The sequence below is a fragment of the Apaloderma vittatum genome, unplaced genomic scaffold (assembly GCF_000703405.1).
Source record: "Apaloderma vittatum isolate BGI_N311 unplaced genomic scaffold, ASM70340v1 scaffold4527, whole genome shotgun sequence".
Taxonomy (NCBI): domain Eukaryota; kingdom Metazoa; phylum Chordata; class Aves; order Trogoniformes; family Trogonidae; genus Apaloderma; species Apaloderma vittatum.
The window spans coordinates 28,152-45,681 of NW_009725565.1; the positions used below are offsets into that span (position 1 = coordinate 28,152).

Genomic DNA, 17,530 nt, shown 5'->3' on the forward strand with positions numbered 1-17,530 from the left:
CCCCTCAGAACCAATGGAAGTGCATACGAATGGCATCCTCACTCTAGAGCTACTGTCGGGATGCTACGTGGCCGGTTACGCACCAAGACACAGCACCCGCAGACGCTCAGCATCTACTCTAAGGCCCTTGACTGGGGGAAAAAAAAAAAAGACAAACAGAAAACCAAAACCCATGGATCTTTGGCTCTCAATTTTAATACAGCAGTCAAATTGCAATTAAACGGGACAGATTACTGCACGTATGCCCCCAAACCATCCTGCGCTACGTTGACATATTTACTCCAACCGCTGTTAGGCTCTCGCCCATTGAAGCCACTGTCTCAAGAGCCGCTGCCACGAGGCAAATGGAAACAGAATCACAAGGATCTGCTGTCTCTTGCCTTGATGTTTTTCATCTGGCATCATGCTAAGACATAAATGTAGGGTTACAGCCCTGAAAGCACAGCAGAAGTGATGCAAAAGCATCTCGATGGACAGGTGACTCGTTCTAGGGCACCAGTTTTGTCCGTAACTCGGTACATTTTAGGAAGCGCTACACTTGGCTAGGACTACTGAAGCCCTTTGCTACAGGTGTCCAGCTTGGCTCAGTTGACAATCAGCGCTAGAAGCCGGGGCAGTCATTTATTTATAACAAGATCTAACAGGCTATGTTTAGCCACTGCGTTTTATCCGTAGCAGACATGACTTGGCCTGTGTCAAAACTCAGCTCTCGGCCCAGGCAAGGCAAATTATTTCAGCCTTCCTGCAAGAACGAGTGATGGACTAATCCAATCGATCTTTTATGAAGAAGTCCACGGTAACACAGCTGACATGGTCTGCCATATCGGTTGGAGAATGAACAATCGGTTAATTTTGAAGGGCGAAAGGCAAATCAAAACTCAGAGTCTGAGCCAGGGGAGGTGCCCAGTTTCTTCCAGTGCTCCTCGCTGGATCTCCAGAACAATACAAGTGTACACACACTATTAAATTTACGACATGCACGCCTGTATTTGTACTGCTACTGAACCTCGGTCAAAATTTATTTTGGAAGAGAATTCTTAAGTACAAAAAGCATTAAGTGTCAAAAAGGCAATATGGCAATAGATGCAAATTTAGTCCTGAGCCACATCAGACTAAGTATTTCGTAACAAAAGAAATTCTGCCTTCAATCAAATTAGTCAAATCCATTCCAAGGCTACTAAGCTAAGGAAACACAAATTAACAAATTGATTATGATATGGCGATTAACAGGATTTTTACGACTTCCAACATCCAATTTATAGAGGCTCCTAGGTGACATTTCGCATTAGTCCAGTATGTGACTACTATATATTTTAATTTATTTTCTTAGGCAGATTTCTTGACACTTTATGATTACAGGGTTAGATAATTGACACTTGGTATTTGGTGGATAAGCGATCCTTGGGAAAAAAAAGTCAAAATTGCAGTTTTCTTGACCGAATCCACGAACACTCTTCTCAGGAACTGCTGTGCTAGAAGCGCGACCCTCTATCTTCTACCTAAGGAAGGATATACAGAAAATAAGCTCCAGAACTAAGACTGACCTTTATTTCTGATGGGAAGGGTTGTGGCGACATTAGCAGGGGGTTTGTCAGGCTCCTGCGGTGGGACGACCATGGGCAGCGCCTGCACTGGTACACGAGGAGCCTAAAATGTCGGATACTAACAGATTACTTTCCTCATACTCTGATCTAGTTATAAGTCAAAAGAAGGTAAACGAAAACTGTTAGAAAAGCAGACTTGAATGATGACTAATATGGTTTTTTAATATGCCGAGTTCAACAGTTAAGAACTGGAGATCATCTGACTTGTACATACTTCGCATTTTCCATGTAAAAAAATACTTGCCCAACAGTACTGGGATCTCAGCAGGGTACAGGGCTGTGCTAGGTTAAAGCAAACAGAAGCCATCATGAGCTACAAATGTAACTCTAAAGAGCCTCTTTAAAGCAGAGCGCCTCAATTCCTGCGGGTGTTATTCTTATCCTTTTCCCCACCATAATGTAGAGCAGTAAGAAGAGTAACACAAGCAGAACACAGTGACACTTGACAAGTCTTCCCCATTTTCACAAAAGCTCTACGTGACTGTCAGTGCATTCACCCACAGTTCACTAGTTCATGCAATGACGTGACTGACTCCCCTCTCATCTTTAGAACTCTTGAATAAGCTTCAACAAGAAGTGCAAGAAACCCACAGAAAACTTGTCCTCGCTTACCCTATTTAAATCATGGGATGGTGGGGTCAGCTGAGTAGCATCAGGTGGAGGAGCGGAAAGCAAGTTGTTTGGATAATCTAGAAGGTAACAAACCACACTGGTATGTCCACCTTTTGATGCCTCTATTAACATAGTTGATCCATCCTAAAGAGGGAAAGAATACAGCATTAGAGAGCAGCATCGTCAAAACACAACAACACTGGCACATTTGGGGAGGCCCAACACACTATGCCCTTCAATAAACATTCATGCCACTCGCACTAAGACCATATCTAAACTTAAGGACTCTGTTTAAAAAGAAATAGTACTCTTGAAAATTTTCCTTCCTCTTCCACAATTATGACTTCACAACTGGAGTGCAACCTTGACATTCATGATAATCTTAGTCCTGCTAACTCCAATCTCTATTAACACCTTCACACCAGCTCTTGCATCTTACTCTATTTTGATCGTGGCATGTTAGGTCAGCTGCAGAAAACAGAAAATGAGCAAATGGGCCTGGGTATCGTGAGTTTTGAGACTGAAAGATGACCTCAAGGAAAACAAAGGTAGGTGAACAACAAACCTTCAGTCTGTGCGTAGGATCAGCACCGTGAGCTAGCAGCAACTCCACCACTGCCAAATGGCCCCCAGCACAGGCCAGCGACAGGACGGTATGGTCATTGTTAGCTGTCGTCCTGTTCACGTTTGCTCCTTCAAAAAAGGAGAGGAGAGAAATTACTCAGAAAGACTTTCACCAGTTGACCTCTTTTTGATACAGGCTGTTCATTCGTCCCTCAATGCAAAAACGTGATTCTCCATGGCTGCAGTCTCGTAAGTACTAATTAACAATTTCATTTAGTCTATCACTATCATCAGAATATCATTTAACAGGCCACAAAGAAAAGCAACCCCACCTGGACTAGAACCTGTTCAAATTGCTACATCTCAACTAGGAAAGGTGACAGTGCTTTTAAACTTGCCAGCAATGGTGCCAGAGCAAGTCCTGCTCCAGACAGCCAAGGTCCAAGAAAAATCTGTGAGGATCAGCTCGAGAGAGACAAATCAGCAGTTCTGAGCTCTCTCTCAACCCAGGGCATTCCATAGGGATGTGGGGGTGGAGCTGACAGTACTGACAACATCGAGCCAGTTTTGAACAAAACTTTGAAACCTACTCGAGTTCAAACGTTTGAAACAAATTCACGTGAGTTAGAGTAGTACTGACATGTTCTTAACTTGGAGCACTTCTAAGAGAAGGGAAAGCAAAACCTTTCCACACTCTTACCTTTGCTGATCAAGAACTGAACAGTGCAAACGTGACCTGCCCTCGCAGCTTTCATGAGAGGAGTTCTTCCACCTTCTGATTCATGCTCCTAGAGCAGATGAAGGAAGGATTAAAAATCAAGACTCCAAAGCAACCCATGTGCAAGAACACAATTGAGTCCTGCGTTTTTCTGAGTGGCAAGACATGCCAGATGCCCTTCAGGTGTTTGACAAAGCGCAAACGTGAACAATTATTTGACATTCAAACTGAACATGTCTTGCCAACAGATAAAAGCACCCACTTGTCTTTGTAGAGGACTCAGACTTGTGGACAAGAAACACATAAGCACATGGTGGGGATTTTAGTTAAACAAAACATTCTGCCACGTGCAAGCCTATTGCAATGCAAAAATCAATTTACCTCCATCATCTAAATTCCATTGTAGTACACCAAGAAGGTCGTATCAGACCAGAACTATCAACTGTTTGCTGCATTAGGGAACAGAACCAATGTGCAGGTACAAGTACTATCCCAGCACCAACTCCACAGTTCAGAACTGGGTACCTGTCGGGACTGCACATGACAGAACTAAAACTGCTGGGTTTTTGCACAAGTAACCTCAAATGGCTTCAAAATGCTTTAGACATCACCCTCCAAATACTGATCTAAGCACTTTCAAGTAATTGAATAGGCATCACTAACTCTCGTTCAGTTAAAAGAACAAAAAATATAATTTCCATCTAACTATACTTTGAATTTAACTATAACGATTAATAACAAACTCAAGTTTTCAGCAATGAACACAGGATACAAGAAAAAAAAAAGTTAAAAAAAGTTCATAATCTTATTTCTTACTGAAATTTTTCAAGAAGGTAATGACTTACCAGATCTGCACCTGCCTGAAGTAAGACATCTGCTACATCGGTATGGCCGTTCTCACAGGCGTATGTCAGGGCTGTGTCCCCTGTTGCTGTTGTTGCGTGCACATTAGCCCCTGAAGCAGTAGTAACGAGCATGAAAGCTTTATTAAGTTCCTTACAGAAAATACAAACATCTTTTTTTACCTGATCAGCTCTACCTTTAACTCCCCCCAACTTCTATGCAAGTGACAACTTAAGCCTACTTAAATGAAAAATAAGTGAACAGAAACACAAAGTTTAGTCCCACTTGATAGTAACTTCATCTTCAAGAGCTCAACTGGAGTCCAAATACTAAATTACTTAAGTTTCCACGAACCTTTACAGTCAACTTCAAGAAGTTGCTAATGCAAATATAATGAATGTGTGACAAACTTCTTGTCTCTTAAGGTTACATTCAGTCTCTACGTAGCTGTTCAGGCAACCACTTTCCTACCTGCAGCTAATAAATATTTAACCAGCTCCAAATGACCCTCTTGAGCAGCCTCCATCAAAGGTGTGGAACAACCGAGTTCTATGTCAGCTCCCGCTTTAATAAGAAAATCAGCAACCTCCAGAAAACCTCCACAGCAAGCCAGAGTTAATGCGGTTTCCTGCGTCTCCTCTGTTTGAGCATTGATGTTTGCTCCTTAAAACGAAACAGAAATCACAGGCGTCAGAAAACAGTTGTTACAGAAACCATTACCAGCAGATAATCCCATCTCCTGATGCACAAGGCCTCTTCTTAGTACCTATTCCTAGAGCTGCAGACACTTTTTTGTAGAACCACAGCTCATTAAAGATTTAAGTTTAACTTCAGAAATCCTCCTGAAGACTTCCAAGCATTTCTCTGCGGCTTTTAAGCAATAACATCATCTCAAGACAAGCTTAAGCCATCATGCCAAGTGCAAGTTAACCACATCAACTGGTCACTATTCCACGTCCCAGAAACGCAAACTTATTTTGAAGAACAACTCACAACAACCATTTAGGAAGTAGCGAGTAGAGCAAATGATATTTTGCTAAGAAACACTCCCCAACAATCCACCAACTGTTCAAAAGGGATGGCGGGAAGTTCTGAATTTGTCCAAAAAAGAAACTGAAGTAGCCTACGTGCACCCCAAGAGTTACCTTGGCCAAGCAGCAGTGCCACCATCTCTTCGTGACCTTCTCTAGCCGCTTCCATCAGCGGTGTGTATCCTTCATCGTTGACCTCCTCCAAGTTAGCTCCACGCTCAATTAACAAGGCTGCCAGCTCGACATGCCCACCACAGGCTGCCAAAGTCAACGGAGACTCAAAAGAGTCAGCAGGCATGTTCACTTGAGCTCCACTGTCGAGAAGCAATCTTGCCACTTCCACATGGCCGTCCTAGGAATTCCAAAACCAAGATCAAAACGCTGTCCAAAGAGAACAAGTGCTGCTCCTCTCCAAACAAGTCATACATCGTCAGCAACTCAAACTCCCGCAGAAGACACAGACAGCAACAAGTGACTGAAGAAGTCCAAAAATACAATGAAGTTTGGTAAATAGTTCTCCTAAATAGCTTTCCTAAGTATTTGGATCTACAAAAGATGTCCAACCTGAAAAAAAACACACTAAAAAACCTTCAAACATGTTTTACCGCATAGTTCAGTTGAAAACCAAACTCTTGTTAGAGCATACGAAGCTTTTCCATCAATGGTGTAACTAACAACCTTCACAGCAGACTCAAGTTGAAACGTTTGATATCAGCTTTGGAGAACAAAAAAGGAAAAAACACAATCAAAAACCCAAAGAGCTGTTCAGAGAGAGCTCAAGTCTATTTTAGAAGCTTGACTTCTCCACAAGAACAATACCCAAATTCTCCAACATGCAGAACTTCTCTTTCTTCCAAGCTGTAGGCAAAATTATTTACAGAACACAAATAATACATATGTTACCACTGAAATGCTTCTCGGATATAAAATCAGGTTTTCATGCTCTTGCTGAAGATTACAAAACTCACATTGCAAACAAGTCACTCAATGCCAGTGCTCCCCAGCTCCTGAGAGAGTTTTGTTTTAAATTTAATGTACAGTTGCATTTTTTTCTAAATAGTGTATTTCAGTTATAAAAACCACCACAGGTCAGGAATACAAGCTTGTCCTCCTGTTCATGCAGACTCTTACTGTCTCGAAGTATTTACATTTCTGAATCCCAGCTAGTGGGGAGGGAGGTGGAAGAGATGGCAGGATTTAAGTTTAACGATTCTGCTTCCTTCCTTTGCTCACAAGAGCCACCCACGATGACACTGCTTGCCCCTCGGCTCCTGCACAACTATTATTCTGCTCGATTTATTAGCAGAGTAAGCACTTACTTTCACCCTTAGAGAGAAACGCCAGAACAAGACCACTCGCCATCACAGGAGCCACCTGAGCTAGAGCCTTCCCTTGGCTGAAGCATTCCAGATGCCACCATCACACTGTCAAGCTCATCTTACCAAAGCATAGTTGCTAAGTTTGCTTTTCTTCCTTTAGAAACAAAGGAAATACTTGAGCCTCCAATCCTGGTCATGTTTTGAGTATGCCACAAATTCAGCAACTATTTCAAGTGGCTTCTCAGCTGTATGTTTACCCCGGCGGCCTCACAGGGAAATCTCCAGCTGCTGTTTAATTCTGCTGGCATCTCTCCTGGTGCAGAACCCAGCTTGGTCACTGTGGTCCAGCGACAGCACACCCTCTCCAGGCTGGGTTTTCTCCACGAGCAAATAGCCATCATTCAAACGGGGAGTCTGACACAGCACATACAGTAGGGTTGCAGGGAAAAAACCAGCAGCTTACCAGGAACACGAGGCTGTTGCACGGTTGTCATTAAATAAGGTAAGTACACCTTGATCTCAGATTAACTGGTAAGAGGCAGAAAAATTGCTGCCTGTTGCCATCCTTGCCAAACTGGAAACCGCAACGCCCCAAAAGCTCTTCTCCAGACAAAATATGAAGCATTATCTGACACTTTTATGCTTCATTTTCAGTGTTTTCTACCTCCTTTTGCTACCCAGGGAGCATAACATGATTTCCTCTTGGAAAAATATCTAGGACATTATCTAGGACATATTCACCTCTTACATGAAGTGACAATAGTATTTTAAGGAAAAAACTCCAAGACTCCATAAAGAATCTTTCCGCAGGGAACTGCAGAGCCCATGCCTCAACCATCAAAGCCCTGGCGAGACAGCTCCCTCATCACCCCCGAATCACAACGAGGATGGCAAACAGCGGGGTAAAGCTCTGCTTCAACGCTTTTATGTGGGCCAAGCAGCCTTGAGAAGAACTCAAGGCGTTGAACCACCCCTGGCACTTTTATCCACGCTTTGACAAGCTGGGCAATGGGGCGATGCTGTTCAGCTCTTCGCTGGCAGGGAGCGAGAGTATGAGAACTGCTCCTAGATCACAAATTCATGTGGGCAATCCACTCAGGCACACCAGCTGGAGTTTGAAGACCAGGAGCAACCGGTACTCGGCCCTCACTGTGGATGACTGGGTTACCTCAGGTAGACAAACTAGACAAACCTGCTCTTTGCTCCCCCAAAGCAAGTCACACTGCCCAACAACTCATCTGCCTTAAACCAATGTTAACGGCTGTCTATAAAAAAATGTTGTCAGTCACAAGTCCTTCCTGAGGCCTTACAGGACAAGGTTTCAACGGTTTCACTGACTCATATCTAAGTGCTATGCCACACAGAAATAATTCTAAAATATATACTCAGTGCAATGCTACTCTAGAGAAGGGAGCTTGCTTCTGCTACTGAAGAGCTTCCATTGCTCCTGCAGAGGAACCATGCTGAGATGACAAGCCCTTGCACCGCTTTATTTCAGACCAAAACCTTTTCAAGTGCTGCTACGGAAAGCTGCCCCCTCCTTCCAGAAGAGCTGAAGGTCCCGAGACTCTCAGCTCTGTTGATTCCAAGCAGCAGTGTGCAAATGCCTCCTTAGGAACTGTTTCCTGCAGAAATAAGGGAGACAGATATGGGTTTTTTCCTACTCCTCAGCAAGTCTTAAGAAAAAGTGATTCTCGACACTTCCTTCAACTCCTATGGACTCGTGTTATTCTGTTGGTAGAGGGGACAAGAGGCAGCTTGCACCATAGCTCTGTAGAGTATCAGCTTTCTCTGTGAACTGCTCATCAGTGAAGAGACCTCCCCAGTGAGGCAGAACCACAATATCTGACGGGGCAATTTCACCATCACCTTGCAGGGAACTCACTGCCAGGACAGCACCCATGGTATTTACACACCTACTCTACGAAGACTTCAAATAGAGATAAAGAGCTGAAATCCTCTTCATGTACCTGCCTGCCCTTCCAGTGACTGCTTGAAAAGTATAATGGCTTTTGCTAATGACTCCCCAGTCTGAAACTATTAACTTCCTTGATTAGACATAACCGGCTGATTTTCAAATCACTGAAGTTATTTCAGGAAAGGGAAGACTAAGTAAGGATTTGTAGCATTCCTCAACAGCCACCGACACACAAAGTGACACTATGTAAGGCAAGAAAAACTCAACCCACAAGAAATCTATTTTGAGAACAGATTTAAAAAAAATAAAACAACCCAAAACTAAAGAGATAAGTTTACAGTCTTATGTTTATAAGTTACATATTCAGACAAAAGATTTGGAATGTGGCATACACCACTGACCCACACAGGCACACTGCAGCTGTGCACCCTAAGCAATAAAGGAAAGCTCTTCAGTAAGCACTGCACTAGAGCCTCCTCCAGTTCTGGGTCACAGGGAAAACTGGGGTGGGCTTGAACACTGCAGCCCAATACCATCTGGTTTCATTTCCTTTTCTCCAGTAGGAAAAGTTCCAAAACCTCCTCAACTTCTAGAAACGCAAACTGACACTTGCAGGGTTTCTCATCCTCCTAGCTTACACCCTTGACAACTCTCAGGATGGTGCAAGATGAATAAAGTCCCAGCAGTGTGTTCACTTCTCTGAGATGGGGTACCAAGGTCTAAACAGTTCCTGGAGAAAATAAATGGGCACATTCATTCCATCGCTTAAAGAAATCTCCAGGGGAAACAAGTCAAAGCAATTGAATTCTGAAATAATACGTAGAAAATAGATGTCAAACATTGTACATGCTTTAAAGATGTAGACATGAGACTTAGATAGCTCTTCAAGCCTAACAGTACTTCAGACACAAAAACTATCAGCAGATGTTCATTTAACAAGTTCTCTTCACCACAAAAGCCTGAAAGCATCTTAAGTCCAACATCAACTATACCATTCCTGAACTTCTGGACAGAAATCCTTCATACAGCTGTGTGCTCTAGGGCAAAAAACCACTATCACAAAAACCAGAGTTCTTCTCAGAATCTTACTATATTTTATAAAAAGGTCACTCACGTCATCATTTTCCAATTGTCTCAGGTGTGCAGAGCAGCAACACCAAAGAACTTAAACCAACCGTTCACCCTTTTACTTCCGAGTTCCTATCCAAACAGCTTCTGACTCTGGGTTTTCAAGAAGTACATGACTATGCAAACCATAGTGAATAAAGTCACACACAGCTAAACACAACCGTCTACTCTCAGAGAGAGCTGAGCTCACCAATCCTTACACGTGATGGAGCTACGTTAAATGTCTCCAACAGCCAGGGTACAACCATATCCACTTCCTACATTTAGCACGTTAAAACTGTCAAAAGCATTTCAACAAATGCTGAGAAACTTGCACTTCGACTTCTCCTGCTAAAGCTCACACGATGCAACTTTCAGCTGATGTATCTTGAGAATTCAACTTCTTGGTCAGCTGCAAGAGGTAACAGTTGAATTTTGCTGTTTTGGGAACTATTTTTCAAGCAGGTATTGCCCTCCACACCTCAATTTTTCTGCCAAAGGGCTATCAAGTGCATAGCTGAACTGAAACATCATGTCTTGAGGTTGTAAAGCAAAAGGAGACCAAAAGAAGTTGTTTCTTTCACGCTGTGGAAGCGAGGAGAGTAGATACACCCCGCCGCTCAACCCTTACCATGCAAGCCTCCATCAGGGCAGTATGCATTTCATCCGTCTTGTGCTCCTGGTCTGCACCAGCTTCCAGCAGAAATCTCACCATTTCTAGATGGCCTGTAGAGAGAAAGCAGTTCACAGTTTCAGAACTACTTACACGCACAATTCACAGCTCCCAGGAAGGTCTAACATAGGTAATGCAGGTAGTACAAGCCCAAGTTATAACAAAGGATAAAAATCCCATTAACAGTCCTGAAAGGCATGCTCATAGCCATGCATTCAACGCGCACAGCAGCTTCACAACGTAGTTACTAGAAATACAAGCCAACGCACACAGTTTCCAAAAGAACGTCAGCACTACAGGCGTTCCTTGAGGTGACAGAGCCGAGCAGCACATACTTCAGAGGCTTTACGAGGGTTTATTTTGAGTGAATTACTTCGACTATTTTAATCTACAGAACGTCCTTTTTTGCTGGGGTCAGGGTTTCCCCTCCACTTGCTTGATATAAAGGATTTAAGGTTACTGCCTTTATAAAGGCCACTGTAACCACTTCTCGAGCTCACTCTGACCCTGGGAACATAAAATATGAAGCAGGCAGACCTTCACACTCCCAAGTTACTGTTCGGAATTCAGTATTCTGTAGGAATGCTCCCAAGATAAGCTTTTTGAGATCTTGCCTGTTTTCCAAGTGCTAGAGTCCTGCACATTTAAGTCATTGCTAAACCTAAGCAGACCCATGTTATAAAATACGTAGATTACAGAAAGTTTACCAGACTAACTCTATTATGAAGCATGTTACTTGCTCACCTCCTAACTCAATTAATAGAGAACAGAAAAAAAAACCCGCCAAAACTGCAGAAGCATCATAAAGGCCATGATGCAAGTTTTACATCTTGATACTCAGTCTCTTTGCACTGATCATGGTTGCACACACGGTGCCTACGTGCTATGCAGTATTCCAGTCAGGTCAAAAGCAGAACAAATAGTTTACTTCCAGACTGTAAATTAATTTTGTCCTAGACAGCCAGGCTGAAAAACTACCCATGGGAAAACACTTTGCACACCTGGCATGTTTTAAGACGTTCGTCACCCCTTTGTACCCAGTCTGGGAGGCGGTACCGTACCTTTGTAGCAAGCCAGCGTGAGCGCGCTCTCCTTGAATTCATTGGAATGCGTGTTGATGCCTGCTCCGTTCTCCAGCAGCACTCTGGCCACCTCCACGTGACCGGCGCTTCCCGCTTCCATCAGGGGAGTGTGACCATTCTCATTATGGTCCTCGATGCTGGCACCGGCCTCCAGCAGGACTTTCACAACATCCACGTAGCCTCCGGCACAGGCATATGTAAGGGCTGTATTGCCTAAAGTCAGAAGAGCAAAAAAGTTTGGAACCAGACTTTGACAGGGTTTCTAAGCTAGGAATTTGGACCTAACCTCCAGCCCTTTCAACTGGCCACCTGATGGAACCAAGGCTACCAAGACCTGCAGGAAGAGGGGAAAAAGCAAGTAACAGCATCAAATAACTCAGTGCCAGACTCAAGATCCTCATGTGCCTCATGATGGTACTGCTGCACATCTCATTTCTTTCCCATCACAAAACCCCGCTCCTTTCCCTGTTCTCAGTAGGGGCATACTATGCTGTAAAAAGGAAAGCTCAAACTCAAGACCAGAACAGACCTCTCCTTCAAAACCAAGTCTTAAACACAGAGGCTTGACAAGGACATCAAAACCACCTCTGTACAAAAGCTACAAAAACGTATTACTGACTAGAATATTGAAAGAATCTGCCTTTACGTAAAGAGGTAGAAGTCAATACAGTATTTTACTCAGAACTCCTTCACTGAAACGAATTTTACAAAGTGTCTTCTCATATTCTAACCTCCCTTATCATTCAGGGGCAGTACTCCAGTTGTTAATGACTTACCTACACACAACTTTCCCGCTTGAAGGCCACACAACCTAAGAGTCTTTCCCAATTTGGCCACCTCAACACAAAGACCTACCAAACTGGCACGGGCAAGAAGAGCAGGGGGAAGAGGGGGTGCCACTTAGGTTTAATACTTGCTCTTGCTTTCGCAGACCTGACATCAAATAATGACCTAAATATATGAAAACCTCCCAAAGTGTGACCATCTGGAGTTTGCCTGGCCAGCTTCCAGAAGCTGGGAGGGACTACAGGGGTTGCTTCTACAAGTAGCTGCTTGAAGCTTCCCCTCAGGCGGACAGAGCAAAGGCCAGCGGGCTCCAAACACGGACCTGATGCTAGTCAAGGCTGAGCCTATCAGTACTGATAGCAACGCCTCTGTGTTGACAGATTTAAGAAGTGAGGGGAAAAAAAATAAGAAACAAAACTGTGCAGAACAACTGGCAGAGAGAGACAGGGGAGTGAGAATATTCATAGACACCAAGGTCAGTGAAGAAGAGGGAGGAGGATGTGCTCCCAGCACCAGAGCAGAGATTCTCCTGGGTTGTGGGGAAGCCCCTGGTGAAGCAGGCTGTGCCCCTGCAGCCCGTGGAGGTGACGGGGTGTTCACGTCCTCCTGTGGCCTGTGGAGGACCCCACGCCAGAGCAGGTGGGTGCCTGAAGGGTGCTGTGGGAAGCCCGTGCTGGAGCAGGTCCCTGCCAGGACCTATAGTCCGTGGAGAGAGAGGCGCCCACGTCGGAGCAGGTTTGCCAACAGGAATCGTGACCCCGCAGGGAACTCACACTTGCGCGACTTCCTCCTCAAGAACTGACCCCCGTAGACAGCACTCTCGTTGGGGCGCCGTCTCGTTTCATAGCAACTCCAATCCAGAGCAGGGCAAGAGTGAGGGCTGCCCCAGGGGAAGGAGGAGCAGCACAGAAAACACACGATATAACTGCCCACACGCGCATACCGCCTGCACCTGCGCCGCAGGCGGCGAGGACATGGATGAACTGGGACTGATGGCAAGCCTGGCAAGAAGGGAGGGGTGGGGGAAAAGGTTACTTCCAAGGTACCTTTCTATTTCTCATTCCTCTTCTTTATTTCAATCGTTGATCAATTAAATTTAGTTCCCCAAGCTGAGCCTCTTTTGCCCAGAAGTGATGTCCCTCTGCTCAACCTTTTTACACAGTAAATAACTTGACTCAGTATGTCCGCAGCCATACGCTTCTTTCATACGCTCACTTTTAAGAACCAGAAGCTACACGGTAAAACCACACAGAAGCATTCCGTGTTGCTTGGCTGAGAGCTATTCCTCCCCAGTTTAACACCCAGCAAATCTTAGCTCTCCAGTCGTTTCCAACAAGCTCCAACACACTTTACCTGTTGATGACTGTGCATTGACATCAGCACCATGAGCTAGCAGCAGCTTGACAATTTTGACATGCCCACCATTAGCAGCAGCCATTAAAGGTGTTATGTCTCCTTTAATCCCACGGTCCTCCACGTTGGCATGCATCGCCAGAAGAACCTGCAAACACAAGGGTCATCAACTACTTGAACACCTCCTTCCAGCTAACACAGGAATACCTTAACTCAGCACTTGATTGCACAATACATACGTACTAGAAGAAACCCACCTGTGCAAGCTCATAATACCCCGCTGAGCAGGCTAAACAAAGGAGGCTTTCCCCTTCTTCCGTGTGCTCGTTCACGCTTCGGCCTTCAATTAACAACTTGCGCACAGCATTTACGTCTCCTTCTGAGCAAGCCTCTGCCAAGCTGCGGCTAAGAAGACAGAAGCATTTAAAAGCGAAAATGGACTTCATTTGCAACGCTTGCTCCATGTGCAGAGTACAAATCCAACATGCCATGAGGATGTGAGCAATCAAAAAGGAAACAGTCGGTAAAACAAGCAAAGTGTCAACTCTTGAATTAAGAGGTGCCATTTTTACACTTGGGGTTTTCCACATAGCTTCTGCTAAAATTAGAGTGATATGCATACTCAGTCGTTCCAGTTAATTACTTTTTAGGGAACCTGACCTATCTAGATGACCATTAAAGTTACCGTGTTCTGTGTTACAGACAACTGAAGAAAACATGTCGAGAGAAGCCACACCCGTGGGCCTGAGGTACTGTCTCAGCACAGCCTGTTGTCCTATAGAAATACAAAACCTTCTCTGGTAACCGCTTAATCTGAGAAACAAGTAATAACTCCCCTTTTGCAAGGCTAATCATTTAGCACTGCAAACAAATCACTGCTGGCTCACATGTCTAATTACAACAGCATACACAGTCTCATCCTATTCCTGGCTTTGCAGTGTCAGAAAACACAGGTTTTGTCCCACACTCCTATTCTCAAGCAATGCTCAAAGCAAAGGAGAACTGATTAAATGACCCTAAGTACAACACCATGAGGATTGCTTTCCAAATCAGCAACCGCTACTCAGCGTTACGCTTTTAATCCAGGACCAGAGGACATAGAAATCACCTGCCCATATTCACTTGACTTGAACATGCTGTTAGTTGAACAACTGTTAATTGAAAAACCACTCACATCACTTGCCTAACAAAGTTAACCACTTACCCTGTTCTGTGCTGTAAACCCCACGATTTTGTAATTCAAAGTGACGTTTCAGTTGTGGCCCTTACTCACCCAGCCACTAACATGGAAAATTCTCCTGGCTTGTTAAGCCCTGTCAGTACTTGTGGTTTTCATGTCACCCCTGAAGTTCATCACTTGTATCATCTCAATTCTGCTTCAGTGTCAAAAAAAGAAACTATCTGGAGCATATTTTCAAATCCACCTATTCTGTCTTATTTTGATATTTCCTTCACTGCAAAACATTTACTGATTTGGGGGGGGAGGAAATCAAGTCTGACACATTCCTCCATTCTGCTCCAATTAATTGCATCAGACAGGATCCAAAAGTACTGGCCTCACCCCAGCCACTGCCCTTTCACCTCTTCTCATTTATCAAGTCCCACCATCATATCACTACCTCAAAATTAACTAAAACCTTTCAAACCACGTAACTCACTGCAAGTAACTCTTAAAATCATATGTAAAAACCAGGTGTATGTAAGCAAGGACTAATTTACATCTCAAGATTGCACCCAAGACCAGCATTTAATTTATGCCACCAGATATCATTTTAATATGTGGCAAACAATTTCTGAAATCACGTCTGTTCACTGCATCTCCCACGTTTCTTTTCATTTCTCACGTCCACGGCCCCAGTAACAACACCAGTCACCCTTTACAGGCACAGTGGCAGTTGCAGGCAGGGACACACACACAGTGAGTAAAAGCAGAAATAACACAATTCGTGTGCTGCTTTTCACATATCCCGATCCCCACAGCCATAAATATTTCTCGGAGTTCCTCAGTATATGAGGAACAAACTGCAACTAGCACAACAGCACTGGCCTGCTCCCACAAACACTCCCGTTCTGGAGCACTGAAGTTTATCCACAGCCTAGAAAAGAATCTTTTGTCTTTCCCTCATAGACATCCTAAGATGGCAAAAATTTGCAACTAAAGCCAGAAAAGGCCAGTTAAAAAGCAACACCTCGTCGGCAAATGCTCTGTCCCAAGTCCTTCCCGACCCACCCAGAAGGTTCCAGTCCCTCAAGACTGCTGTCCTTCCTCAACGTCAAAGGAACTCGGAAGTTCTCCGAAAAGACAGGGCTTGGATTTTGGGGGGATCCCAAAGCAAGTTTCATGCTATCACTGAATGCCCCAGCTTTGTATTTGGCTATTTTTTCAGTACAGTTCTAAGTGCTATACTATTCAAATAGCTTAAAAATTCTGTTTCTAGACTTGGTCAAGTCAAATTATTCCGAGTGTGATTCCTGAATTCTAGGCAGGCTTAAGTGCTGCACTCCTCACTGCAAGACCTGACAGTCCAGGAACAATTACCAGGAGAATCACAGGGGATAACTTGGCACTAATTCAACTTGAGTAAGAGTTTCACCATTCTGAAGTCTCAAGTGATACAACAAGTAAAATTGCTTCTAAATGGAGTGAACAACAACAACAACAAATTATCCAGTAGAAAAGTGGGCTTACTTGTCCGTCTGCCCTGCGTTTGCTGTGCTTTCTGCTCTCATTCGGGTCAGCGCAGCGGCAGCTTCATCCAACGCACAGCTGACCGACGAAGTCAGCCTGCGAAGCACCTCGGGATCTGCAAACGCTTTCCCATCAGCTGTAGAGAGCTTACCTATGCCTTTCCAGAAAAAGAGAAAAGAGAGAATTCCAAACTGAGCCTATGACATCCGTTGGCTAAAACATGCCAAGCGTAAAGAACGACAGCTTCTAAAACAAGGGGATTAACCATTGACAGCCAGTTTAAAAGCCCAGTTCAGATGTGACACACACGAATGAAACCCTCCAACTCACCGAAAGCATTGCTGTTCAACTACTGACAACTACTTGGTATAAAGCAACTAGTAAAGCTTCTCACACACATGAAACCGACTGTCCAAAACGTTAAATGCTGTAATTCTTTATCTTCAATGGCTTACACAACCTTGCCAAGTTCGTACTGCCTGACATTGCCCATTTGTATCATGCTCACATGGATTAGAATTATGCAAGCAGTTCCAGCAAGATCTCATGTCTAAGGGCTTCGGCGTTAAACCCGTGCGGGACAGGGTACTTACCTGCAGCTTCAAGTAAAGCTTCTAATCTCGCCTGAGTTTCTGGATCTACTGTTCGCAGGTCAGCACCATCAGCAGTACTTGACAAAAGCAATTTAGAAGCCGTTTCCAACATGGGGTTTTCAAGATCATCCTGATCTAAGATAAAGGATTCCACCTGAAAAAAAAAGGAACGGATCTAGTTTAAGATTAATGGAACAAAAATATCCTTAAAACATGAAAAGCCCACAGCTGTAGTTATCACTGAGTCATCTGCTTTTCCAGTCCTTGGTTAGCCAAACTATCATAAGTCAACTCAAAAGGTTATTACTTCATCAACTGAAGCAGTGAGATTTTGCAAAGATCACATACAAAGAATTTACCTTTTACCACCACAGCCATTGGCTCTGTGACTTGAAGCCACAATATACTAGAAAAGTTGGAGAGTGACGCGCATCTCCACACAGCGCTCTACAGTTATCAACTCCAGCTTAACACCGGGAAGCAAAACTGAGCGAATAGGTACCACTCCACAATGCCTAAAGGTAGTAGCTGCCCTGAGTTTCGAAGCAAGCAGGCGCTTCGGTTTTTCTCATTCCTTCCCAAAACATGAAAAATACACATAACCCAAGCAGAATTACTGTTTCACACAACCCAGACAT

The 17,530-nt window shown here is 44.1% G+C and overlaps 1 protein-coding gene across 1 annotated transcript in view; it reads right to left on the bottom strand.

Annotated features, from left to right (window-relative positions):
• The window catches only part of ANKRD17 (ankyrin repeat domain 17), a gene marked incomplete at its 5' end in the record, with an annotated part of 42,407 nt that extends 25,361 nt beyond the window's left edge, over window positions 1-17,046 (bottom strand). Inside the window, 13 exons of the mRNA XM_009872938.1 lie at window positions 1,545-1,647; window positions 2,217-2,360; window positions 2,782-2,909; window positions 3,481-3,568; window positions 4,344-4,453; window positions 4,813-5,004; window positions 5,487-5,724; window positions 10,348-10,442; window positions 11,451-11,684; window positions 13,611-13,758; window positions 13,868-14,015; window positions 16,300-16,456; window positions 16,893-17,046. Coding sequence (XP_009871240.1) covers window positions 1,545-1,647; window positions 2,217-2,360; window positions 2,782-2,909; window positions 3,481-3,568; window positions 4,344-4,453; window positions 4,813-5,004; window positions 5,487-5,724; window positions 10,348-10,442; window positions 11,451-11,684; window positions 13,611-13,758; window positions 13,868-14,015; window positions 16,300-16,456; window positions 16,893-17,046 — 1,939 coding nt within the window. The remainder of the gene's footprint in view (window positions 1-1,544; window positions 1,648-2,216; window positions 2,361-2,781; window positions 2,910-3,480; window positions 3,569-4,343; window positions 4,454-4,812; window positions 5,005-5,486; window positions 5,725-10,347; window positions 10,443-11,450; window positions 11,685-13,610; window positions 13,759-13,867; window positions 14,016-16,299; window positions 16,457-16,892) is intronic.
• Window positions 17,047-17,530: the final 484 nt, after the last annotated feature.